General features: G+C 43.8%; 1 protein-coding gene across 1 annotated transcript in view; it reads right to left on the bottom strand.

Moving 5' to 3' along the window:
- Window positions 1-1,620: 1,620 nt before the first annotated feature.
- LOC123999802 (sacsin-like) overlaps window positions 1,621-20,515 on the bottom strand; it is a 33,771-nt gene continuing 14,876 nt past the window's right edge. The window contains 3 exon segments of the mRNA XM_046305825.1: window positions 1,621-12,982; window positions 13,102-13,190; window positions 13,295-14,723. Of these exon segments, the coding sequence (XP_046161781.1) occupies window positions 1,971-12,982; window positions 13,102-13,190; window positions 13,295-14,723 (12,530 nt within the window). The 3' untranslated portion in view covers window positions 1,621-1,970.

The following is a 20,515-nucleotide window of genomic DNA, read 5'->3' as shown; positions in this document are numbered from 1 at the left end:
TGAGGTGGGTCACGTGTCGATCACCCCTTTGCCACTAGCCCATCCGTGCAACACTAGACCATGAGTAACAGGCATGATTGAATGCACTTTCAGATAAGGAACATGCTTGTTGTTAATTAACTACAGTAAAGCTTAGTTCCTCGCAGTCTTCATAGCAAATAGGCCTAATGTGCGTAAAAACTTGGGACATCGGCTTGCTTTTCGGATGAACAATACTTTTAAAGTTTTTTTTATTTTACCCCTTTTCTCCCCAATTTCGTGGTATCCAATTGTGCATAAAAAGAGAATTACGTTACATTTCCGCACACTTACCTCGGATCTGAATTCCCCCGTGGTGAATTGGCACCAATTGAATTAGGCTATATATCATATTAGTCAACATAAAGATGAAGGAAAATTCATCTCTGCTGAACAAAAACATCTGAGAATTCTGGAGCCTTATTTTGTCGGTAAAATATAACAATAGCCTAATTTTCAACCCAAAATTATCGACAATCACTGGATTAGGTTGCATATCAAAACATCTTGAATCATGCATTCCTGTTTGGACATGTTAGATGTAACAACTTGTTTCTTGAATACCATCTCGATAGTCTTTTACACTTCTTATTAAGCATTGTGGATTACTTGATAAGGTGATTACTCATTTATCTATTGCGTGACGCCGCTATGTTTATTGTTGTTAGTGTCACGGATCCCTCCGGAACTTTCATCACGCACACCTGTCCCCTATTCCCACTGATTTGTATTTGTATACATGTGCCCTTTGGTTTCCATTGGGGGGTCGATTATTGTTACAATGTCCGTTGGTGAGTGTGAGTACCTGTGCTGTGTGTTTCAGGCTTTCTTGCCCTTGTGCATTGCGCAGATGATTACAGATCTCGTCCCGTGTGTTAATCATTGTGTGCGTGTGATATTTATTCAAGGTACTCCTCGCTCTTTTGTTCGGGTTTCAACCCTGTGTTTTTGTTACGTGTTTTCTTGCTCTTCGTCCCCGTGCCTTTACACGGCACGCTGTAATTTGGGCAAAGTAAAAACACATACCAGCGTGACAGTTGGGCTGGTGCCACAAACTGAAAAAGTTGGTGTCACCAGTGAAAAACATTAGTCTGGATCGCTGCATGTATTGTATTTTGTTCCCCTATCATCCACCATACTGTATCTGCTATGTAAAGACTCCTCTGTATCCTTAGTGCACCACCTGGGCCCAGGCAGCAGCCTGTTGTATATACAAGTTATTATTATTGGATCCCAGATAAAGGCTCCAGCCATAGGGTCATGATGAAGACGTGTGTTAAGAGACTGAAGATGATTCAAATGAAACCCCAGACTAACATGTTTCTCTATGAAGAAAACAGAACAAAACATTTTGTATTGCGTAAACACTGGGGGCTGGCTACTGCCGAGAGACAACCAAGCACACACTACCAGACTTATTTTCTGATGAGTGGTGACATCATTCATACAGGAGATATTTTCAGAGCAGATTCTGTTAGTTGACATGCATGTCTCTTATGGTTCATTTTCATGGTTTCTTAATAAATAAAATGCTTTTATCAGATGACTGATCATTGTTTTACTTGGAGACTAAATACTGTAATATATCTGAGGATGCAGAGAGACTGATCAATCTTTACTTTATTAAATCACATTTATATTTGACATTTATTAGAACAGAATACATCAACATAAAACGTGGAAAATTAACATTTTACTGTATTTGATGTATAACAAAAACAATTTCTCCTTTTAAATCAATGTTTTCTTAAAAATAATTACTGAACCACTTGAATGATCATAATATACTTGCAGCTAAGCACAAGCTCACAACATGAAATATACATTTAGCAATTCGAATCAAATAGCTTTTAGCATTTTTTTGTGTGCATTTCTAAAAGAACTGGATGCAATAATCAACCGTTTGTTTTCTATCAATGCCCAATGGAAACATATGCAGACTATGTCTTGAATCAATTAATATAAATGTCTATTTTGCACAGAAGCTTTGATGCCATGTCCAGTACCTCGGTTTCATTCTCACACTTGAACATTTTGTTGGGAATGTTTGGTAAGGGGTGGTAGTTTGGGTATTGAGTGGTCTTGGCGTCGACTCCCAGCTGTTTCAGTTTGCTCACAATGCTGGGTAGAGTGTGTAACTTGGGGCTATAGTCAGATACCCGCTCAGCCAGAATGGAGATGGAAATGTTGCTGGAATATTGTCCATGTCTTCTGTACTCGGCTGCTATGAGAGCCTTCTCCACGGCCTGATGTACCTTGAACAGAGTCCACTCTGTGGCCCTGCCTCCTGTGTCGTTGTGAGCAGCAGCTAGATCACACTGGGCCTGACTGAGCCAGCGCTGAGCCTCTGCTCGATTGGGTTGTGGTACATTTCCATGATATGTATAGAAGTTGTATCTGGTATTGTGGCCCCTTGCTCTGGAGAACCTCTCTCTCCCACACCGGTGGCGATGAGCCTCCTGGTTCCACTGTTCGTAGAAGTTTCGGAAATTTGTGCTCCATTGCGGGGATGATTGGTTTCCCGTCCTGCTGTTCTCAAGATCCTCTATTCTGTTTTGAAGATACTTGAATGCCTCTGTGGCAATTTGCAGACAGTCTGGATTTTTGTCTGGGTGCCACCTCAACCAGAGGCGATTGATGGCCTTGTGTTTCTCCTCTGCAGACAGAGTCCAGATCTCTGCCAGACAATCCTCAATGTCCTTTTTGGCTTCTTCCAAAGACTGTGGCAAGACCATTGTTGTTGATGACCGTGGAACAGATTCTGTCAGTTGTACCAGTTCCATGCAAGTTGCTCCAGTGGAAGAAGGCTTCTTTTCCTGTTTAAATTGGTACAGATCAAGGGCACTGACTAAGATTACTTTATCTTTCCCAATTTTTATTTTGTATCTGTGTGCACTCTGTCCTGATTGGCCTGTTGGTACACACAGCTGTTCCACTATAACTGCATAACACCAATAATCCTCCTCTGCCGTCTTCTTATAGCCAACGTATTCCCCAGCTTCATAGTTGTTGAGGTAGCTCATGTCCAGGGTGTCGTGCCACTCTTCAGGAATAGGACTTCCTGGTTCTGGCGGTCCTTTCAGGGATTCTTCGGTATTGGTGCTACCAGTATCGGCACTGTTATGGATACCGTTCTGCTCCAGAGCCATGTTGACATCCTCCATGCTATCACACGAGAGAAGGTGTCCCAGAACTAGCAGGAGGTTTGAGCCGAGAATGTTATTGAGAAGGACATTAATCTCATAAGTCAGTCTCATGATGACCTCACTCTTCACTTTGTGGGCTGTGTCGTTGTTGTGTTTCAGGTAGAAGGTGCAACCTTGCTGGCCCTTTTTGACATACAGCTGTGTGGCAGCAGTGGTGCCACTCAGTAACTCCTGGCCAAGCCAAAGCACCGTTTCAAGGCTCTTGCAGCAGGTGATCTCAATGCTGCCAAAGGCTGTCTCACACATGGTGGCAGCGTCGCCTTGTGATACCTGGCCCTCTTTCTGCTGTCTAATGAGACAAACCAGACCATGCCTGAAAGGAGTAGAGGACAGATGTGCCTGAAACCATCCACTGAACTCGCAGCACTCCCCGTACTCACACAGTTGCATGTTGGATTCCACCATGTTCTCTACTACAGTTTGGGAGAGCATTTTGGGTCGTATCTCCAGGGGCAACAATTGCAGCATTTTACGATGCCCATACCTGTCGAACCCTAAATGGCAATTGCTCAGTTTCTCCAGGAGTTTCAAGTCTTTAAGAGCACACTCCAATCTGCTACCCTGGAAGACTGTGTCGTTGAAATACAGAGAGTCTGAAGGATACAGTCTGCCATCTGTTGATGGTAGATACAAAGCCTTGGGAAGTTCTGAGGTCAAATGATTTTCTTCCAATCTCCTAATCAGACAAAAAAGCTGCTCTACAGCACACTTGACAGTTTCCTCCTGATTTGGTTGAAGGGTTTGCTTGTCGGTGGAATCTGCATGGATTTCTTGTAGCACGTTGCAGTACTGCTCTGCAGTAGGCTCGTCTTTGACGCCAATTTTCTTGAAGAATTCTGCATACCTAAGATCCTTTGGAGGAATGCAATACAAATATGGCCTAAACTTCACGTCGTGAGGCAATACCAGAGCTGTTTGCTTGGTCTTTACAAGAGTAGAATCTTCTTCCACCAGCACCACAGGGAGGTCAGACAACAGCTTGGGGTCAAACTCTATTGTTTGTAGATAGGTGTAAGATGTCCGGAACACTTCAGCTCGGGTTCCAACCAAGTCAGGAGTTTGGCATGGTGACTGACAGATGTTTCTGAGGTTCTCTATCACACGTTCCGGAGGGGGCTGTTCAACAGCGCCTGCTTCTATCATCATTGTTATATGCTTTTCAATAAACCTTCTTAAGTGCAGTATTGGCATGGTTGTCCAAATCAGGGACTTGTGGAGATCTTTTCCAAGCAAACAACCTCTGATTGAAACTACAGTCCTCTCTCCAGCAAATGACGGGTGGTAGGTGCACAATCTCTTTTGAATTTCCACAGGAAAAACAAACTTAATGTCAGAAATAATTTTGAGAAAGTTTGGTGCTAGCTTTAAGTCATCCCTTTTCAAAATAGTTTCAAACAATGTAGACGACTTTAGTTTCAGCTCTTGGAGGCAGGCAGTGACTTTGGCATCCAATTCAATTTTATGAGCAAACTCAATTATCTCCTCATCTGACACAGTGCACTTCATTTCAAGTTCTTCGAGCAGTTTCCTTGCTTGAACCTTATGAGATATGATCCCTCCATCTGGGAATATTTTCCAGAAGCTTTCTGGCACAAATCTCTCTTGCGGCAGCATGACTTCGTACAACTTCTCATTCTTATCAAAGTAGTAAGAGGCCATCTGCAGATTCCCATTGATGTTCCGAATGAATTTCACATTTTTCATTGTAGAGATGATTTTTTCATGGTACTCGTAGTTGGGTTTTAATTGTAGCAACAACAACAGTTGGACAGAGAGAATCATTTGGTTTTCGTTTAGCTTGTGTAGGAAAGGCAGAATAAACTGTACATAGTACTCCAAATCACTTAAGATTTTAATGCTCAGGTTGTCTGACAAGCTCTCATTTTCACAGTTATATTTGAGGAAGATGGTCTTGTCATCTGCCATGTACAAATCTGGAAAGCTTTCCTTGAACTCTGTTTTGAGGATGAATACATTTTGTTGTCCATCAATCCGCTGCCGTTTACCCTGTATGGTTTCAAATAATGGCAATGACTTGAGCTTTCTCTGGTAGCCCTGTCTGTTTTTAGATGAGCACATCCCAGACTGCAGAAACTGTAGTAGTTTAATCAACTCATTACTAGACAGATGCTGAAACTCTGAATGTTTCAGCTGGTGGACTTGGTCTAACACAGCACTGTAGTCACTTGTCTTCAAGAGCTCAGGGAGTAGATGTTGATACATCAGTTGGTCCACATGTCTGAAGAATTGAATGTTTATTTTCATGAGACCAAGTTTCAGGAGGATAGATGACATGTCTTCTTTTGATGCAACGTCAATCACACTGGACATTTTCCTCATTGTTTGGAGAACATGTTTGTTAAGTCTTGGGCACACAACTGGCAAAATAGGGCAGTCAGAGAACAATTCCTTGATGGCCCTCAGAGCCTGATTATCACCTTCACCCTTCTTAGCTGCTAATTTGACTTGACCATCAAAGAATTTCCAAAGCGCTTTCAGCCATGAGAGCATTGTCTCGTCTGGTACATGTAACCTACTGTGTGGATCAGTTTCACAGTTTTGAAGGAGTTGCAGAAGTATAGGTTTCAAATACTTAACTGTGACTGGAATGGTCAATTTCTCAAGAAAGTTCCCATCTTCTAGAACCTCAACATGATTGATGTTGGTTGTGTAATCAGCAAAATCCTCTTGATGTCCATGGAACAATCCGTAAAATGTTGACAGAAGCTTGGGAGACTCAGCATCGAACACTCTGAGAATCTGATCTTGAGTGAGAAGGAGTGGAAGTCCACTGATTGATCTGGAATGCTTTTTGTTAGCAGCTATTTGAAGTCCGCTCTCTGAACTGGAAGTGTTCTTGCTAACTACAACATCTTCGATACAGTACTCCAAGAGCTTGGAGCATCTCTCTTTGTCTTTGATCAAAGTCTGCCCAATGGGTAGAGGTAAACCCATTTCAGTTTGAGTTGGATCATTCAGTGGTTTCTTCCTCAGGTAGTTTCCCACCGTCAAAGGACTGACTCTTTCCACATCAATTCCAGCTGTTTTGAAGCAGGTCCATATTTTTGTCATCTTTGTGGATGAAGGAACCAACTGCATTCCAATATCTTCTAAAATAGAAAATAAGATGTCGTTCTCCATGCTTGTTAAATGAGGAGTGTCAGTTGGTACTGTCTTTCTCACACTTGACCAGTCAACAGTGTACTCCTTTTCATTTGTCAGGTGTGTCATTGACTGGGGTTGGACTTCACAAGTTGATCTGCGTAGTACTGGAACAACACAGAGTTCTTTTTCATTGACTGACCTGTACACTTCATGAATCATTTCATGCCAATCTTGGCCAATGTCTTTGGTAATTGTGGGGAAGAAGGACAAGTAGGACTTGTCCAGGACTGAATTAATAAGATGTATGGAATTGGGTTTCACTTTCTTTAGGTTGCAGATGTAATTCAGAAGGCCAGCATACAGTGGGGCAATGATGTTCCGTTTCAGAGACTCATTCCAATCACTCTTCAAACTCTTCCCATCCTCTTTCCAGAGTGCCCGTCTGGAAGAATCTACCTGAAAGTGTCCGTTTACATGGACTGGAAGCCCAGTTCTACCAGGCAACGGCAGGGAGCAGAACACTTGCCCACTGAAGTCATCCTGTTTACAATGAGAACTTACACATGCTGCCAAAGATGCCTGGGGAACTCTGCCAGTCTCTCCTTTCATATCAGTGTTTCCTTTAAAGGAGCCAAACTGCTCTGCAATGATCCACTCGCTTTGCCTTTCATCAGATGATGAAATCTTGACATTGTAAATGGCTTCATGTGGTGTTGTTGGTCCATCAGACAACAGGGACTGTTGTACGTGGTTTTGGAAATTAACCTTTTCTGCATGACTCTTCTCAGAAATACTTTTTTCAATCGAGAAAGTAATTCTAAGCGTTCCTGTATTTGTGTTGATTTCATGGAACTGTATTTTCCTGATGTTCTTCAAGAAGAGAATCAATCCCTCAGGGTCTTCACGGAGAGCAGAAGACAGTTCATTGATATCTCTGTCATTGACAACATTGTTTGATATCTTTGAGGTTTTTGCCATGGCACACGACCTGATAGGCAACCTAAACATGGTGCCTTTTTCAAGAGAGAATTTGTTTGGGAGAAATGTATTGTAAACATCCATGAAGGTGTTCTTCAATTCGTTCTTCAGAGTGTACTTGCGACCAGGTGATTCTTGTGATCCACCTTCAACATACTTCAGATTGGGATCAGAAATGCAGAGCCATTTGTCACCGGTTAGGATCGAAGGACAGTCAGTCAGGTGGTAGACTGAGTTAAATCCAAGTCCATATTTTCCAGTTTTCCCTGGAATGTTGTGCTTTCCACCTTCTCCCAGCTGTTGAATGCCTCTCAGATCAGCTTCAGAAAATACCTGGTTGTTGTACACACACAGTGCAGGGCCCTGCAGTGGATGCCATCTCTCTCCAAATGTTCTTTCCGTGCTGTGATTTCTTTTGTCCAAAACAAAGTGAATTTCTGTGGCCTCTGCATCATCAGCATTTTGGATGAGCTCCTTCAGGATGTCCTTCTTTGAGGGATAAGCTGCAATTATGTTTTTAATGCGGACGGTCAGTTCCTCATGTTGTCCGAACTCTTCGGCAAATGGTGAGAAGTTCTCTACTGAATGCTTTTGCAGTGTGTGGTGTCTTGTTGTGTTCACCCCAAAATAAAGTGCAATGGCACGAGATATCTTTTTATGGCATAAAGTGACATCTTCTGACACTTCCATCCAGGGGCTGTCATTAAAATAGAGCTGTTTAGATGGCTTCAAAACACCACTTCCATCAGGTATGAGACAGTCATCTTGGTTTTCATCAGGTATGAGACCATCATTTTGGTTTTCATCTTTGGCCTTATATAATCCCCTTAGGATTATTGTCAGGCAAATTTCTAGATCATTATTGGAAAGTGGGCTGATACCATAGGCTTGGCTAAGTTTCTGCAGTACACCATGGAACTGTTCTGGTGTGAATTGCTTTTGGATGCCTACACATTTCCAGAGCTCTTTGAAACTGGACAAGGAAGGTGGAAGGACATGAAGATACGGTTTAGCCTCAAAATTCTCAATTTTTGCCACCGATTTCACATCCACAAATCTGTCTTCAACCAGGATGAAGGGGAATGAGTGTGCCCTCTCAAAAATGGCTGTGGATTCCTTCTCATCTTGCAGCCATTCATTCAGAAATCTGTAGCATTCAAGGGCAATGTTGAAAAGCATCTGTTTGTCAAATGTTTGTGTGTGCTTGGATACTTCCTGCAGCTGCTGAAGAACTGTCTCAAGTGAAGGGCTTTCACAAAGTCCCAGTATGCGTAGCACTGCATCATCACTGTGTATTTTCAAATTTGAAGAGTCTACCACAGACTGTGTCATGTCAACTAGAAGGCGACATCGGTCACTGTAAATGTCAGTAGGCTTTTGAATCCTGACTGCTCCATCTTTACCTTCCCATGTATTCACTGGAGCACATGCTGGAATGAACTCTGTGTTTCTCAGAGTCTCCCAGTGAGGCGAGGCTTTATCCTGTAAGGAGTCCCTCATCAGCTCCAGGATGCACTGAAGATGCCTGTATGCTTTCCCTTTTTCTTTTTGCCAAATGCTGCCAATGGTCTCTGCTCTCTCTGTGATGTCCTCCAAAGGGAGATGGTTACTCAGCATCCCCAGTTCTGACAGACGTTGAATCCTTTTAGAGGAACAGAAGTCATTTTTGGTCCCCCCAAGGAACCGTCCTTCCTCTTGCTCAAACAAACATGCTACTTTTCCAGGGGGATTCACAAGTTTTTTGATGAACTGGAGTTGTCCACTTTTCTTTGTAGGAATGCATGGGTAGCTCCTCAGTAGATTGTCAATGGCATCGTCATTCAGGTCAATAGCATGCAGTACAAGAGCGTTCCTACTCTTCTGGTCCATAGTGCTCAGGTTGTTGAATACCACGTTTTGGTAAAATGTTTCCCAATCAAATGTTCTCTGATTTAGAATCGTATCAAAGCCGGTCTGTATGAAGCTCTGTCTCACCCACGATGGCAGTGGGACAACATGATAAGATGCATTTGGAAAACTTTGACAAACCTTCATTGCAAGCTCTCCTACAGCTTTGTCCTCTTGAATTGTTGGGTGCAGAAATCTGGCATTGCACATTGAGCACCAGTTGTCCCCGTCACTGAAGAGCTCCAGAGCTTTGCCAGAGAATTGCTGAGTGATGGTGAAGTAAAATTTCCCAACCAGGGGTTTGAAGGTCTTGCTCACATTCTTTTCATTGGGCCAAAAGGTGTAGTACGGGTAACGTTGAAGGTCTCCATTTTTTGACATATTCTTCAACACTAGTAGTGTAGTGACATATGCAGTTGTAACAGCATCCTGCAGGAGAGCTTTATTCCAGTCATATTTCACACCACTCTCCCACAGACCTCTCCGATTAGAGGTCACAGCAAAGGATCCATTCAGGTTCACCGGGAGCCCTGTGGCAACAGAGAGGGGGAGGAAGCTGAAAGCCTGGCCAACTTGTTTGGTGTCTCCTGGGACCCATTTCCCAGTCTGTGGTTCTTTGTTTAATGGTACAGCAACACCTCCTATTGGCAAGGAGAACACTGTATGCTTGTTGTCTGTCTGGACCATTTGTAAAGAATTTTGTGTCCCAAAGCAATTGTACAGAAGCCAAAACTGGACATCAGATCCATCACAATGTTGTTGAGTTAGTTCTGCTATGTTGGCGCTATGGCAGTCAATGACCTCTTGGCATTTCGCATATTGCTTCATCAGAGATTTCAGAGCATCATTCTGCATCGTTCCTGGAGGAGTGTCCTCTGGAATCTTGAATGTGCTCACAACTTTTCTGGTGGCAGTGAAAAGCGTCTCAATTTGGTCGTCTTGAGGAGGAGTGGAAGCGTCGCTCGGGAGGTTTTGAAGAGATACCATCTTGATGTTCTTCAGAAAGAGGAGATGAGTTTGTGAGTTGATCAGTTTCTGTTGAAATTTCACTATGCCATCGCTGTCATACACATTTCCGCTGATTTCTGACTTGACAGCCTCCTCTCGTGTCCGGAAAGGTAGTTTAATAAGCGTGCCCTGGTAGAATTTCTGAGTGCTCTTTTTTGAAAGATTGCAATCAAAAATGCGCTCATATGGTCTGAATTGTCCAGGAAACCTGTGCAGAAGCTGCTCCCGAGATAAGTCCAGTTTGATTCCAGTATTTGCTTTGTTTTGTATGTGCTTTTGCAGGTGTGTAACATTTGGGTCAAGTATCAGAAGCCCCTTGCCACTGAGGATTGAAGGAATATCAGTCACATGGTACACAGCATTAAATCCAAGTCCAAACTTCCCTATTTTTTCAACCTTGTTTTCCTTTGAGGCAGATCCGAGCTTGACAATGTTTTTCCAGTCATCCTCAGTGAAGAGCTCGTCATTGAAGGCCCAGAGACATGGTCCCTGACAGAGGGACATGCCTTGGTCTATGAGGCTGTCCGCTGGGTCTTTGTGGTCTCTGAAATCCACCATGAACTTACAGGTGTTTGCTCCAGCATCTTCTGCATTCTGAATGAGCTCTTTGAATATGTCATTCTCTTCATCATACTCCTTCAGGATGTTCTTGATCCTCAGAGTTATGGGTTCTGACTGCCCACACTGCTCTATTCCAATTAACTCTGGACGTAGGATCCGGGTGCTGAGGAACGGGATGTTTAGCCACTCTGCCATTGCCGGTGAAATCTCCTCGTGGATGACATGTATCTCCTCCTGGTCGTGCTGTATATCCTCCAGACTGATTCTGCTTATGTCACAAAACACTGTCTTGGACAAAGGTTGCAGAGTAAATCTCTGACTCCCTGCCATGACCGGCACAGGGATATTGACCTTGACGGTCTTCTTCTCTCTCCACATCCAGTTCAGAATGGCTATTGACACTTTCAGCTCCGAGGGTTCGCCAAATGGTTGGGACCTTTCCTCAATGGTCTGTTTGATGTCATGAAGGATGCCCTCTATTTCTGTTTTTGACAGTGATGTCTTTACTCTAAACTCTGTCAGCAAGGTGTTGTATGGAAGAAATTCATCGGTCACCCTCTCAATGTACGAGCTCAGATCCAAATCAGGTGGGTAGGCCAAGACTACATCATCAGGAAAAACAAAATGATTGTGGATCCACAGCCAAGGTATGCATCTCTTTTTCAACACTTCCCTGACCGCAGGAATGTGATCTTGCATATATTTGTAAATGCTGTGCAGCTTGGTTTTAAACTCCACATCTTTATCTGGATCTGTCATTGCCTGGGCCACAGCTGCCAGTGATGACACATTCTCCATAACCTTCTCAGCAGGAGGGAGGCGTAACAGACCCAGTTTGCTGCTTACTTTCTGACTGAATTCTCCAGTAAGAGGCATGACATGCCCTACAATGCTCTTGTACTCCGAATGTCGTATCTCCTCTGGCTTGTAGAAACTTTTCTGCTTGTTCTTTTCTTTCGTGATGCAAGGATTCTCACAAGGGACCCACTGCAGCTGTGAGAGGTGCTGCAGCTGCTGATGAGAGAACTGGGAAAGCAAGTCATTGTCATTCAATAGTCTTTGAAGTGCTTCTGCCTTTTTGAAAGCCCTTTGTGAGTGAACACGTGATTTCTCAATATGGGTGGCAATATGCAACACGTTGTCTGCTGAGACTTCCATTTCCTTTGTCTGCAATCCAATGCGTGTTAAGCCGTCAAGCATCTCTGGAGTCTGGGTGAACACAGCTGGAGGGAAAAAATCTCTTTCAAAAAGGACTTGGAAGGTTTTATTGTTTGGATCAAAAATGCTGGAAGTCTTCTTCAATTTTCCATCTACTTCGATGAAGCTCAAATCCTTACATTTTCTGTACAAGGTCCCATTCTGTAAGAAGAGGATACTGCCATGCTGTAAAATCCAGGTCATGATTCTCTCAGTCTCTTGTTTCTTGAAAGACTTCCTCTCAACTCCATCAACCAAATAAATGGCCGCCTGGGCGGTCTCCAGGAGATCAACCTTGAGCAACAATAGGAGCATGCGATCAGCCTCAGTTGCACACCGGACAATGGAATGCAGCATGGGGAGCTCTGTGGGGAGAGCTGGGGTGGAACTCAGATCCACTGCCTTCTTGGATAGGGCGGCAACGTATTCTCCGGCCATTGATTGGAAGAGAGGCATCTTTGAGAGCAGATCTTGTTCCTGGACTGTGAGAGGATTCAGAGTAGATAGGTAGGCTTTGAGTTCTTCTTTCTCATGGTGAGGAGCAGAACTGATTCCACTGATGACCTGACTGGCAGCTAAGTTCATGAACACCTGTAGAATGTTCTGAGGCGATGGTGGTAGTACGTACGAGTCAAGATCTCGGTGCTTCAGGCATTTATCTCTGTTCACCACTGTTCCCCCAACACTATTTATCACTTTCTCGATTTTGTCTGATAAGATGGTTTGTTTGCTTTCCCGAAAGATTATGGTTGGATTATGTTGTAGTCTTGCAAGTTTGACAGACTGGCTAGTATCGTGAAGTGGCTCGATGGGTATCAGTGGCATGCCTTCAAAACATCTCAGATATCTCCAGTGAGTGTTGAGACATTTCCAGAACTCTCTGAGCCACCTCAGGGGTGGGTGCTGGCCACTCCCTACCTTCCAGGTGACATGACCATCTGTCTGTTCCCACTCCTTTGGGAGACTCTTCTTGGCAAATGTAGCCACGATGTCAGCATCCACATTGAATACGTTGAATTTCTCTAAAATTACAGAGATATGTCAATAATAACCATGTAAAAAACATGCAGGTATTTGCAATTCCACATGATATCCAAAACCTTTCAGAATTTGTACAATATTGAACAATATATTATCTTACTTGTTTTAGCTAGTTGCCTCAAATGGTGGATGCTAGTGTCGCTGAGATCATCCGGCAGAAACAGGGCTTGGCAACCTGGCAGCAGCACTCTGAATGATGAGAAGACTTGCTTGTAAATTGTTTATTGAAAAAAAGGCATGGATTATGCCTGTGAAAAATACTGCACTGTATATTTAGATTATTAAGAATTTACCTTGGAAATGAATCATTGTCAATAAGAGCAATGTCCTTCTCTTCATTTGTGAATGTCTTGAAAGTCCCGTCGCTGAGAGGCAGCATCTTCAGATCCCTGAGGTTGTGGTATTTCTCATCGCTCAAGATGAACTGCAGCAGAGACCGTTTGTCATCGATGGAGAGGTTGGACATGGCATCTCTGCGGAGAACACCCCTTACAAGAGCTGGAGTCACCCATTTCAGAGTGTCACGGTTTGGGAAAGCCTGCTGGACAGCTCTGGAGACATGATCTGGGAAGGTGACAAGCTTTTCTCCTCCTGCAATCAAGGTCCTGGTCACGGCAGCCATCATTTCAGATGCCTTGGGGTCATTGGATGGACACACAGACTCGGCAGGAGAAACAAACTGTCTTTCGTCTTCAGCTAGAGAGAAGACAGCAGTGTTCTGTCTAAACAGACGTTGTAGAATGTCCTCAGCAATCCCATGCCATTTGTCTCTGGTCTGACTGAGGTCTGGCCAGATCTTGTACACAGCTGAGACGGGGAGTGTGTTGGTCTTGGCTAGGTTGGTGGCATCCTGCAGCATCAGGAGGTATGTGTGAGGGAGAACCTCCTTCACCAGCAGCTCGTTCCACATTGCAGCTTCATCATACTTCTGGTCTTCCTCCTGCCACTTGATGTGTCTTCTGTTGTCAGTGAGGCCGAAGCAGGCATTCACATGGACCGGGAGTCCAGTCTTGTTGGAGTTGTTGTTAGGAAGGGGCAGGAAGCAGCTCAGTCTGCCCTCAGTCAGGACATTCTCCTGGCCACACGGAAACGCCAAGTCAACATGAGGGCGGAAACTTAGCTTCTTGGCAAGTGAATCTAGCTTTGGTACATTACCGTCTTTCATGCAACATGTTGTCACAAGCCACCTGGTCTTTGTCTCCTCCTTGTTGGAGATAGAGGCGATGGTTTTGAAGCAGGTTGAGCCCTTGATGTTTGAATCACTCCTGGGCTTCAGAGTTGGATCAGCTGTGGGACTGGATGAGGTGACTGAGAGCCGGGTGTTGATGGATCCGTTCGTGTTAATGTGCTGCAAAGAGACTGATGACACGTTCCTCAGGAACAGAGGGATTATGTCTGCATCTGCAATGAAGCTCTCGAAAAGCTGAACTACTTTGTGGTAGTTATACAGGTTATCTGAGATCTCTGAGGCCTCACTGCGCAGAGGAAACCTAAAGAGTGTCCCTTTAAAGTGCTGCTCCTCCTGGATGATGTCCTTCCATCTCTGGCCACTGACTAGTTCGACAACATCTCTGAATGGTTGGAACTGATCCTGCAGATTCAGGAGAGTTATCTGGTCTTCCTCGTTCTCCAGACACCACCGGAAGCCTCCATCCTCCTCAAACAGCTTGTCCTGAGCATCCAGGAAGCCCAGGTACTTGGAACTGAATATGGATGGCACATCTAGAAATGATCAGATGATCAGTAAGAACGAAATGCTGTAAATCTTCCTGTGTATAATATAGGTTTCCACACTACAGTGGGGCAGAAATGTATTTAGTCGGCCACCAATTGTGCAAGTTCTCCCACTTAAAAAGACGAGAGAGGTCTGTAATTTTCATCATAGGTACACTTCAACTATGACAGACAAAATGAGAAGGAAAAAATCCAGAAAATCACATTGTAGGATTTTTAATGAATTTATTTAGAAATTATGGTGGAAAATAAATATTTGGTCACCTACAAACAAGCAAGATTTCTGGCTCTCACAGACCTGTAACTTCTTCTTTAAGAGGCTCCTCTGTCCTCCACTCGTTACCTGTATTAAATGGCACCTGTTTGAACTTGTTATCAGTATAAAAGACACCTGTCCACAACCTCAAACAGTCACAATCCAAACTGCACTATGGCCAAGACCAAAGAGCCGTCAAAGGACACCAGAAACAAAATTGTAGACCTGCACTGGGCTGGGAAGACTGAATCTGCAATAGGTAAGCAGCTTGGTTTGAAGAAATCAACTGTGGGAGCAATATTAGGAAATGGAAGACATACAAGACCACTGATAATCTCCCTCAACCTGGGGCTCCACACAAGATCTCACCCCGTGGGTTCAAAATGATCACAAGAACGGTGAGCAAAAATCCCAGAACCACGCGGGGGGACCTAGTGAATGACCTGCAGAGAGCTGGGACCAAAGTAACAAAGCCTACCATAAGTAACACACTACGCCGCCAGGGACTCAAATCCTGCAGTGCCAGACGTGTCCCCCTGCTTAAGCCAATACATGTCCAGGCCTGTCTGAAGTTTGCTAGAGAGCATTTGGATGATCCAGAAGAAGATTGGGAGAATGTCATATGGTCAGATGAAACCAAAATATAACTTTTTGGTAAAAACTCAACTCGTCGTGTTTGGAGGACAAAGAATGCTGAGTTGCATCCAAAGAACACCATACCTACTGTGAAGCATGGGGGTGGAAACATCATGCTTTGGGGCTGTTTTTCTGCAAAGGGACCAGAACGACTGATCCGTGTAAAGGAAAGAATGAATGGGGCCATGTATCGTGAGATTTTGAGTGAAAACCTCCTTCCATCAGCAAGGGCATTTTATTTTATTTTTATTTTTTTATTTCACCTTTATTTAACCAGGTAGGCTAGTTGAGAACAAGTTCTCATTTGCAACTGCGACCTGGCCAAGATAAAGCATAGTAGTGTGAACAGACAACACAGAGTTACACATGGAGTAAACAATTAACAAGACAGTAGAAAAAAAGGGGAGTCTCTATACATTGTGTGCAAAAGGCATGAGGAGGTAGGCGAATAATTACAATATTGCAGATTAACACTGGAGTGATAAATGATCAGATGGTCATGTACAGGTAGAGATATTGGTGTGCAAAAGAGCAGAAAAGTAAATAAATAAAAACTGTGGGGATGAGGTAGGTGAAAATGGGTGGGCTATTTACCAGTAGACTATGTACAGCTGCAGCGATCGGTTAGCTGCTCAGATAGCTGATGTTTGAAGTTGGTGAGGGAGATAAAAGTCTCCAACTTGAGCGATTTTTGCAATTCGTTCCAGTCACAGGCAGCAGAGTACTGGAACGAAAGGCGGCCGAATGAGGTGTTGGCTTTAGGGATGATCAGTGAGATACACCTGCTGGAGCGCGTGCTACGGATGGGTGTTGCCATCGTGACCAGTGAACTGAGATAAGGCGGAGCTTTACCTAGCATGGCCTTGTAGATGACCTGGAGCCAGTGGATCTGGCGGCGAATATGTAGCGAGGGCCAGCCGACTAGAGCATACAAGTCGCAGTGGTGGGTAGTATAAGGTGCTTTAGTGACAAAACGGATGGCACTGTGATAAACTGCATCCAGTTTGCTGAGTAGAGTGTTGGAAGCAATTTTGTAGATGACATCGCCGAAGTCGAGGATCAGTAGGATAGTCAGTTTTACTAGGGTAAGCATGGCAGCGTGAGTGAAGGAGGCTTTGTTGCGGAATAGAAAGCCGACTCTTGATTTGATTTTCGATTGGAGATGTTTGATATGAGTCTGGAAGGAGAGTTTGCAGTCTAGCCAGACACCTAGGTACTTATAGGTGTCCACATATTCAAGGTCGGAGCCATCCAGGGTGGTGATGCTAGTCGGGCATGCGTGTTATGCTGGTGAATGAGGACCCAAAAGCGACTTAACAGAAACAGAGTCTTTATTCCAGTCTATAACAAAAATGATAATCCTGGATATAATCTCAGGTAAAGTCAAACAGGAAAACTGAAATCCTCTAGGCAGTAGAGGGGAACAACTGGAGACGCGACCACAGACTGCAGGTCGCTTCGGGAAGGCGCAGGCCGTAGCTGATATAGATACCTGCTCACACGCAGCATCTGAAGAAGGCAGAAACACGACAGGGCGGAACAAGGACACAGAACAGCAAACATCAAACAAGGATCCGACAAGGACAGAAGCGGAAAACAGAGGGAGAAATAGGGACTCTAATCAGAGGGCAAAATAGGGGACAGGTGTGAAAGAGTAAATGAGGTAGTTAGGAGAATGAGGAACAGCTGGGAGCAGGAACAGAACGATAGAGAGAGAGAGCGAGAGAGGGAGAGAGGGAGGGGGAGAGAGGGATAGAAAGAGGGAAAGAACCTAATAAGACCAGCAGAGGGAAACGAATAGAAGGGGAAGCACAGGGACAAGACATGATAATCAATGACAAAACATGACAATGCGGGTGCAGGCAGCGATCGGTTGAAAAGCATGCATTTGGTTTTACTAGCGTTTAAGAGCAGTTGGAGGCCACGGAAGGAGTGTTGTATGGCATTGAAGCTCGTTTGGAGGTTAGATAGCACAGTGTCCAATGACGGGCCGAAAGTACATAGAATGGTGTCGTCTGCGTAGAGGTGGATCAGGGAATCGCCCGCAGCAAGAGCAGCATCATTGATATATACAGAGAAAAGAGTCGGCCTGAGAAATGAACCCTGTGAGGTTGAAGGGAGGTTGAACCGGCTGGTAATAGGGGTTGCGACAATGGCGGCGGATAGTTTCAGAAATAGAGGGTCCAGATTGTCGAGCCCAGCTGATTTATACGGGACCAGGTTTTGCAGCTCTTTCAGAACATCTGCTATCTGGATTTGGGTAAAGGAGAACCTGGAGAGGCTTGGGCGAGGAGCTGCGGGGGGTGGGCGGAGCTGTTGGCCGAGGTAGGAGTAGCCAGGCGGAAGGAATGGCCAGCCGTTGAGAAATGCTTGTTGAAGTTTTCGATAATCATGGATTTATCGGTGGTGACCGTGTTCCCTAGCCTCAGTGCAGTGGACAGCTGGGAGGAGGTGCTCTTGTTCTCCATGGACTTCACAGTGTCCCAGAACTTTTTGGAGTTGGAGCTACAGGATGCAAACTTCTGCCTGAAGAAGCTGGCCTTAGCTTTCCTGACTGACTGCGTGTATTGGTTCCTGACTTCCCTGAACAGTTGCATATCGCGGGGACTATTCGATGCTATTGCAGTCTGCCACAGGATGTTTTTGTGCTGGTCGAGGGCAGTCAGGTCTGGAGTGAACCAAGGGCTGTATCTGTTCTTAGTTCTGCATTTTTTGAACGGAGCATGCTTATCTAAAATGGTGGAAGTTACTCTTAAAGAATGACCAGGCATCCTCAACTGACGGGATGAGGTCAATGTCCTTCCAGGATACCCATTGAAGATTGAATTGAAGATGAAACGTGGCTGCGTCTTTCAGCATGACAATGATCCCAAACACACCACCTGGGCAACGAAGGAGTGGCTTCGTAAGAAGCATTTCAAGGTCTGGAGTGGCCTAGCCAGTCTCCAGATCTCAACCCCATAGAAAATCTTTGGAAGGGAGTTGAAAGTCCGTGTTGCCCAGCAACAGCCCCAAAACATCACTGCTCTAGAGGAGATCTGCATGCAGGAATGGGCCAAAATACCAGCAACAGTGTGTGAAAACATTGTGGAGACTTACAGAAAACATTTGACCTCTGCCAATGCCAACAAAGGGTATATAACAAAGTATTGAGATAAACTTTTGTTATTGACCAAATACTAATTTTCCACCATAATTTGCAAATAAATGCATTAAAAAATCCTACAATGTGATTTTCTGGATTTTTTTTCTCATTTTGTCTGTCATAGTTGACGTGTACCTATGATGAAAATTGCAGGCCTCTCATCTTTTTAAGTGGGAGAACTTGCACAATTGGTGGCTACCTAAATACTTTTTTGCCCCACTGTAATACATCAACTAACTGGTGCCCTTGCACATTGACTCGATACCGGTACCCTCCTGTATATAGTCTCACTATTGTTATTTTACTGTTGCTCTTTAATTTCTTGTTACTTTTATTTCTTATTGTTTTATTTTTTTACTGCATTGTTGGTTAGGGGATTGTAAGTTACTACTGTTGTATTTGGCACATGTGACTAAAATTTGATTTGACATATCTTACATTACTCATATCATATGTATATACTGTATTTTATACCATCTATTTCTTTTATTTTTTTATTTCACCTTTATTTAACCAGGTAGAATAGTTGAGAACAAGCTCATTTGCAACTGCAACCTGGCCAAGATAAAGCATAGCAGTGTGAACAGACAACACAGAGTTACACATGGAGTAAACAATTAACAACAATTAGCACCTTGCCTATGCTGCTCGGCCATTGCTTATCCATATAGTTATATGTACTTATTCTCATTCACCCATGTGTCTTTAGTATCATTAAAGGTGAAGACTGTTATTTTATCAAATCAATTCTCTAATTATCATTACTTAATTAAACTAATCATGTAAATTTAAGTAACTAGGAAGTCGGGGCACCACGGAAAATGTTCAGATTAAAGTTAGATTTTTCAGAATATAACTCTTCAGATATTTTAATATCTGATAAATTAGTCTTCTATTAACCTCTTGAAGCTATGGGGGCGCTATTTCATTATTGGATAAAGAAACGTGCCCGTTTTAAGCGCAATATTATGTCACAAAAAGATGCTCGACTATGCATATAATTGACAGCTTTGGAAAGAAAACACTCTGACGTTTCCAAAACTGCAAAGATATTATCTGTGAGTGCCACAGAACTGATGCTACAGGCGAAACCAAGATGAAACTTCAAACAGGAAATGAGCAGAATTTTTGAGGCTCTGTCTTCCATTGTCTCCTTATATGGCTGTGAATGTGCCCTGAACAAACCTACGCGTTCTGCCGTTTGCCCAAGGTGTCTGCAGTATTGTGACGTATTTGTAGGCATATCATTGGAAGATTGGCCATAAGAGACTACATTTACCAGGTGTCCGCCCGGTGTCCTTTGTCGAAATTGCTGTGTAATCTCCAAGCTGCACGCATTCATCCATGTGATTCAGGGGAGAGAGGAGACTTCCACGAACGATATATCATCGAAGAGATATGTGAAAAACACCTTGAGGATTGATTCTAAACAACGTTTACCATGTTTCAGTCGATATTATGTAGTTAATTTGGAAAAAAGTTTGGCGTTTTGATGACTGAATTTTCATTTTTTTTTGGTAGCCAAGCGTGATGTACAAAACGGAGCGATTTCTCCTACACTGTTATGCAGGTGAATGAGGACCCAAAAGCGACTTAACAGAAACAGAGTTTATTCCAGTCCAAACAGAAAACGACTAATCCTGAATTCTTAACAGGAAATGTCCAAACGGGGAATAACAGAAATCCTCTAGTCTGTAGAGGGGAATAACAGGAGAAGCGGCCACAGACTGCAGGTCGCTTCGG

Source organism: Oncorhynchus gorbuscha, linkage group LG16 (assembly GCF_021184085.1).
Source record: "Oncorhynchus gorbuscha isolate QuinsamMale2020 ecotype Even-year linkage group LG16, OgorEven_v1.0, whole genome shotgun sequence".
Taxonomy (NCBI): Eukaryota; Metazoa; Chordata; class Actinopteri; order Salmoniformes; family Salmonidae; genus Oncorhynchus; species Oncorhynchus gorbuscha.
Note: the sequence above shows the minus strand (reverse complement) of the source record. Positions and strands in the feature narration are given on the sequence as shown.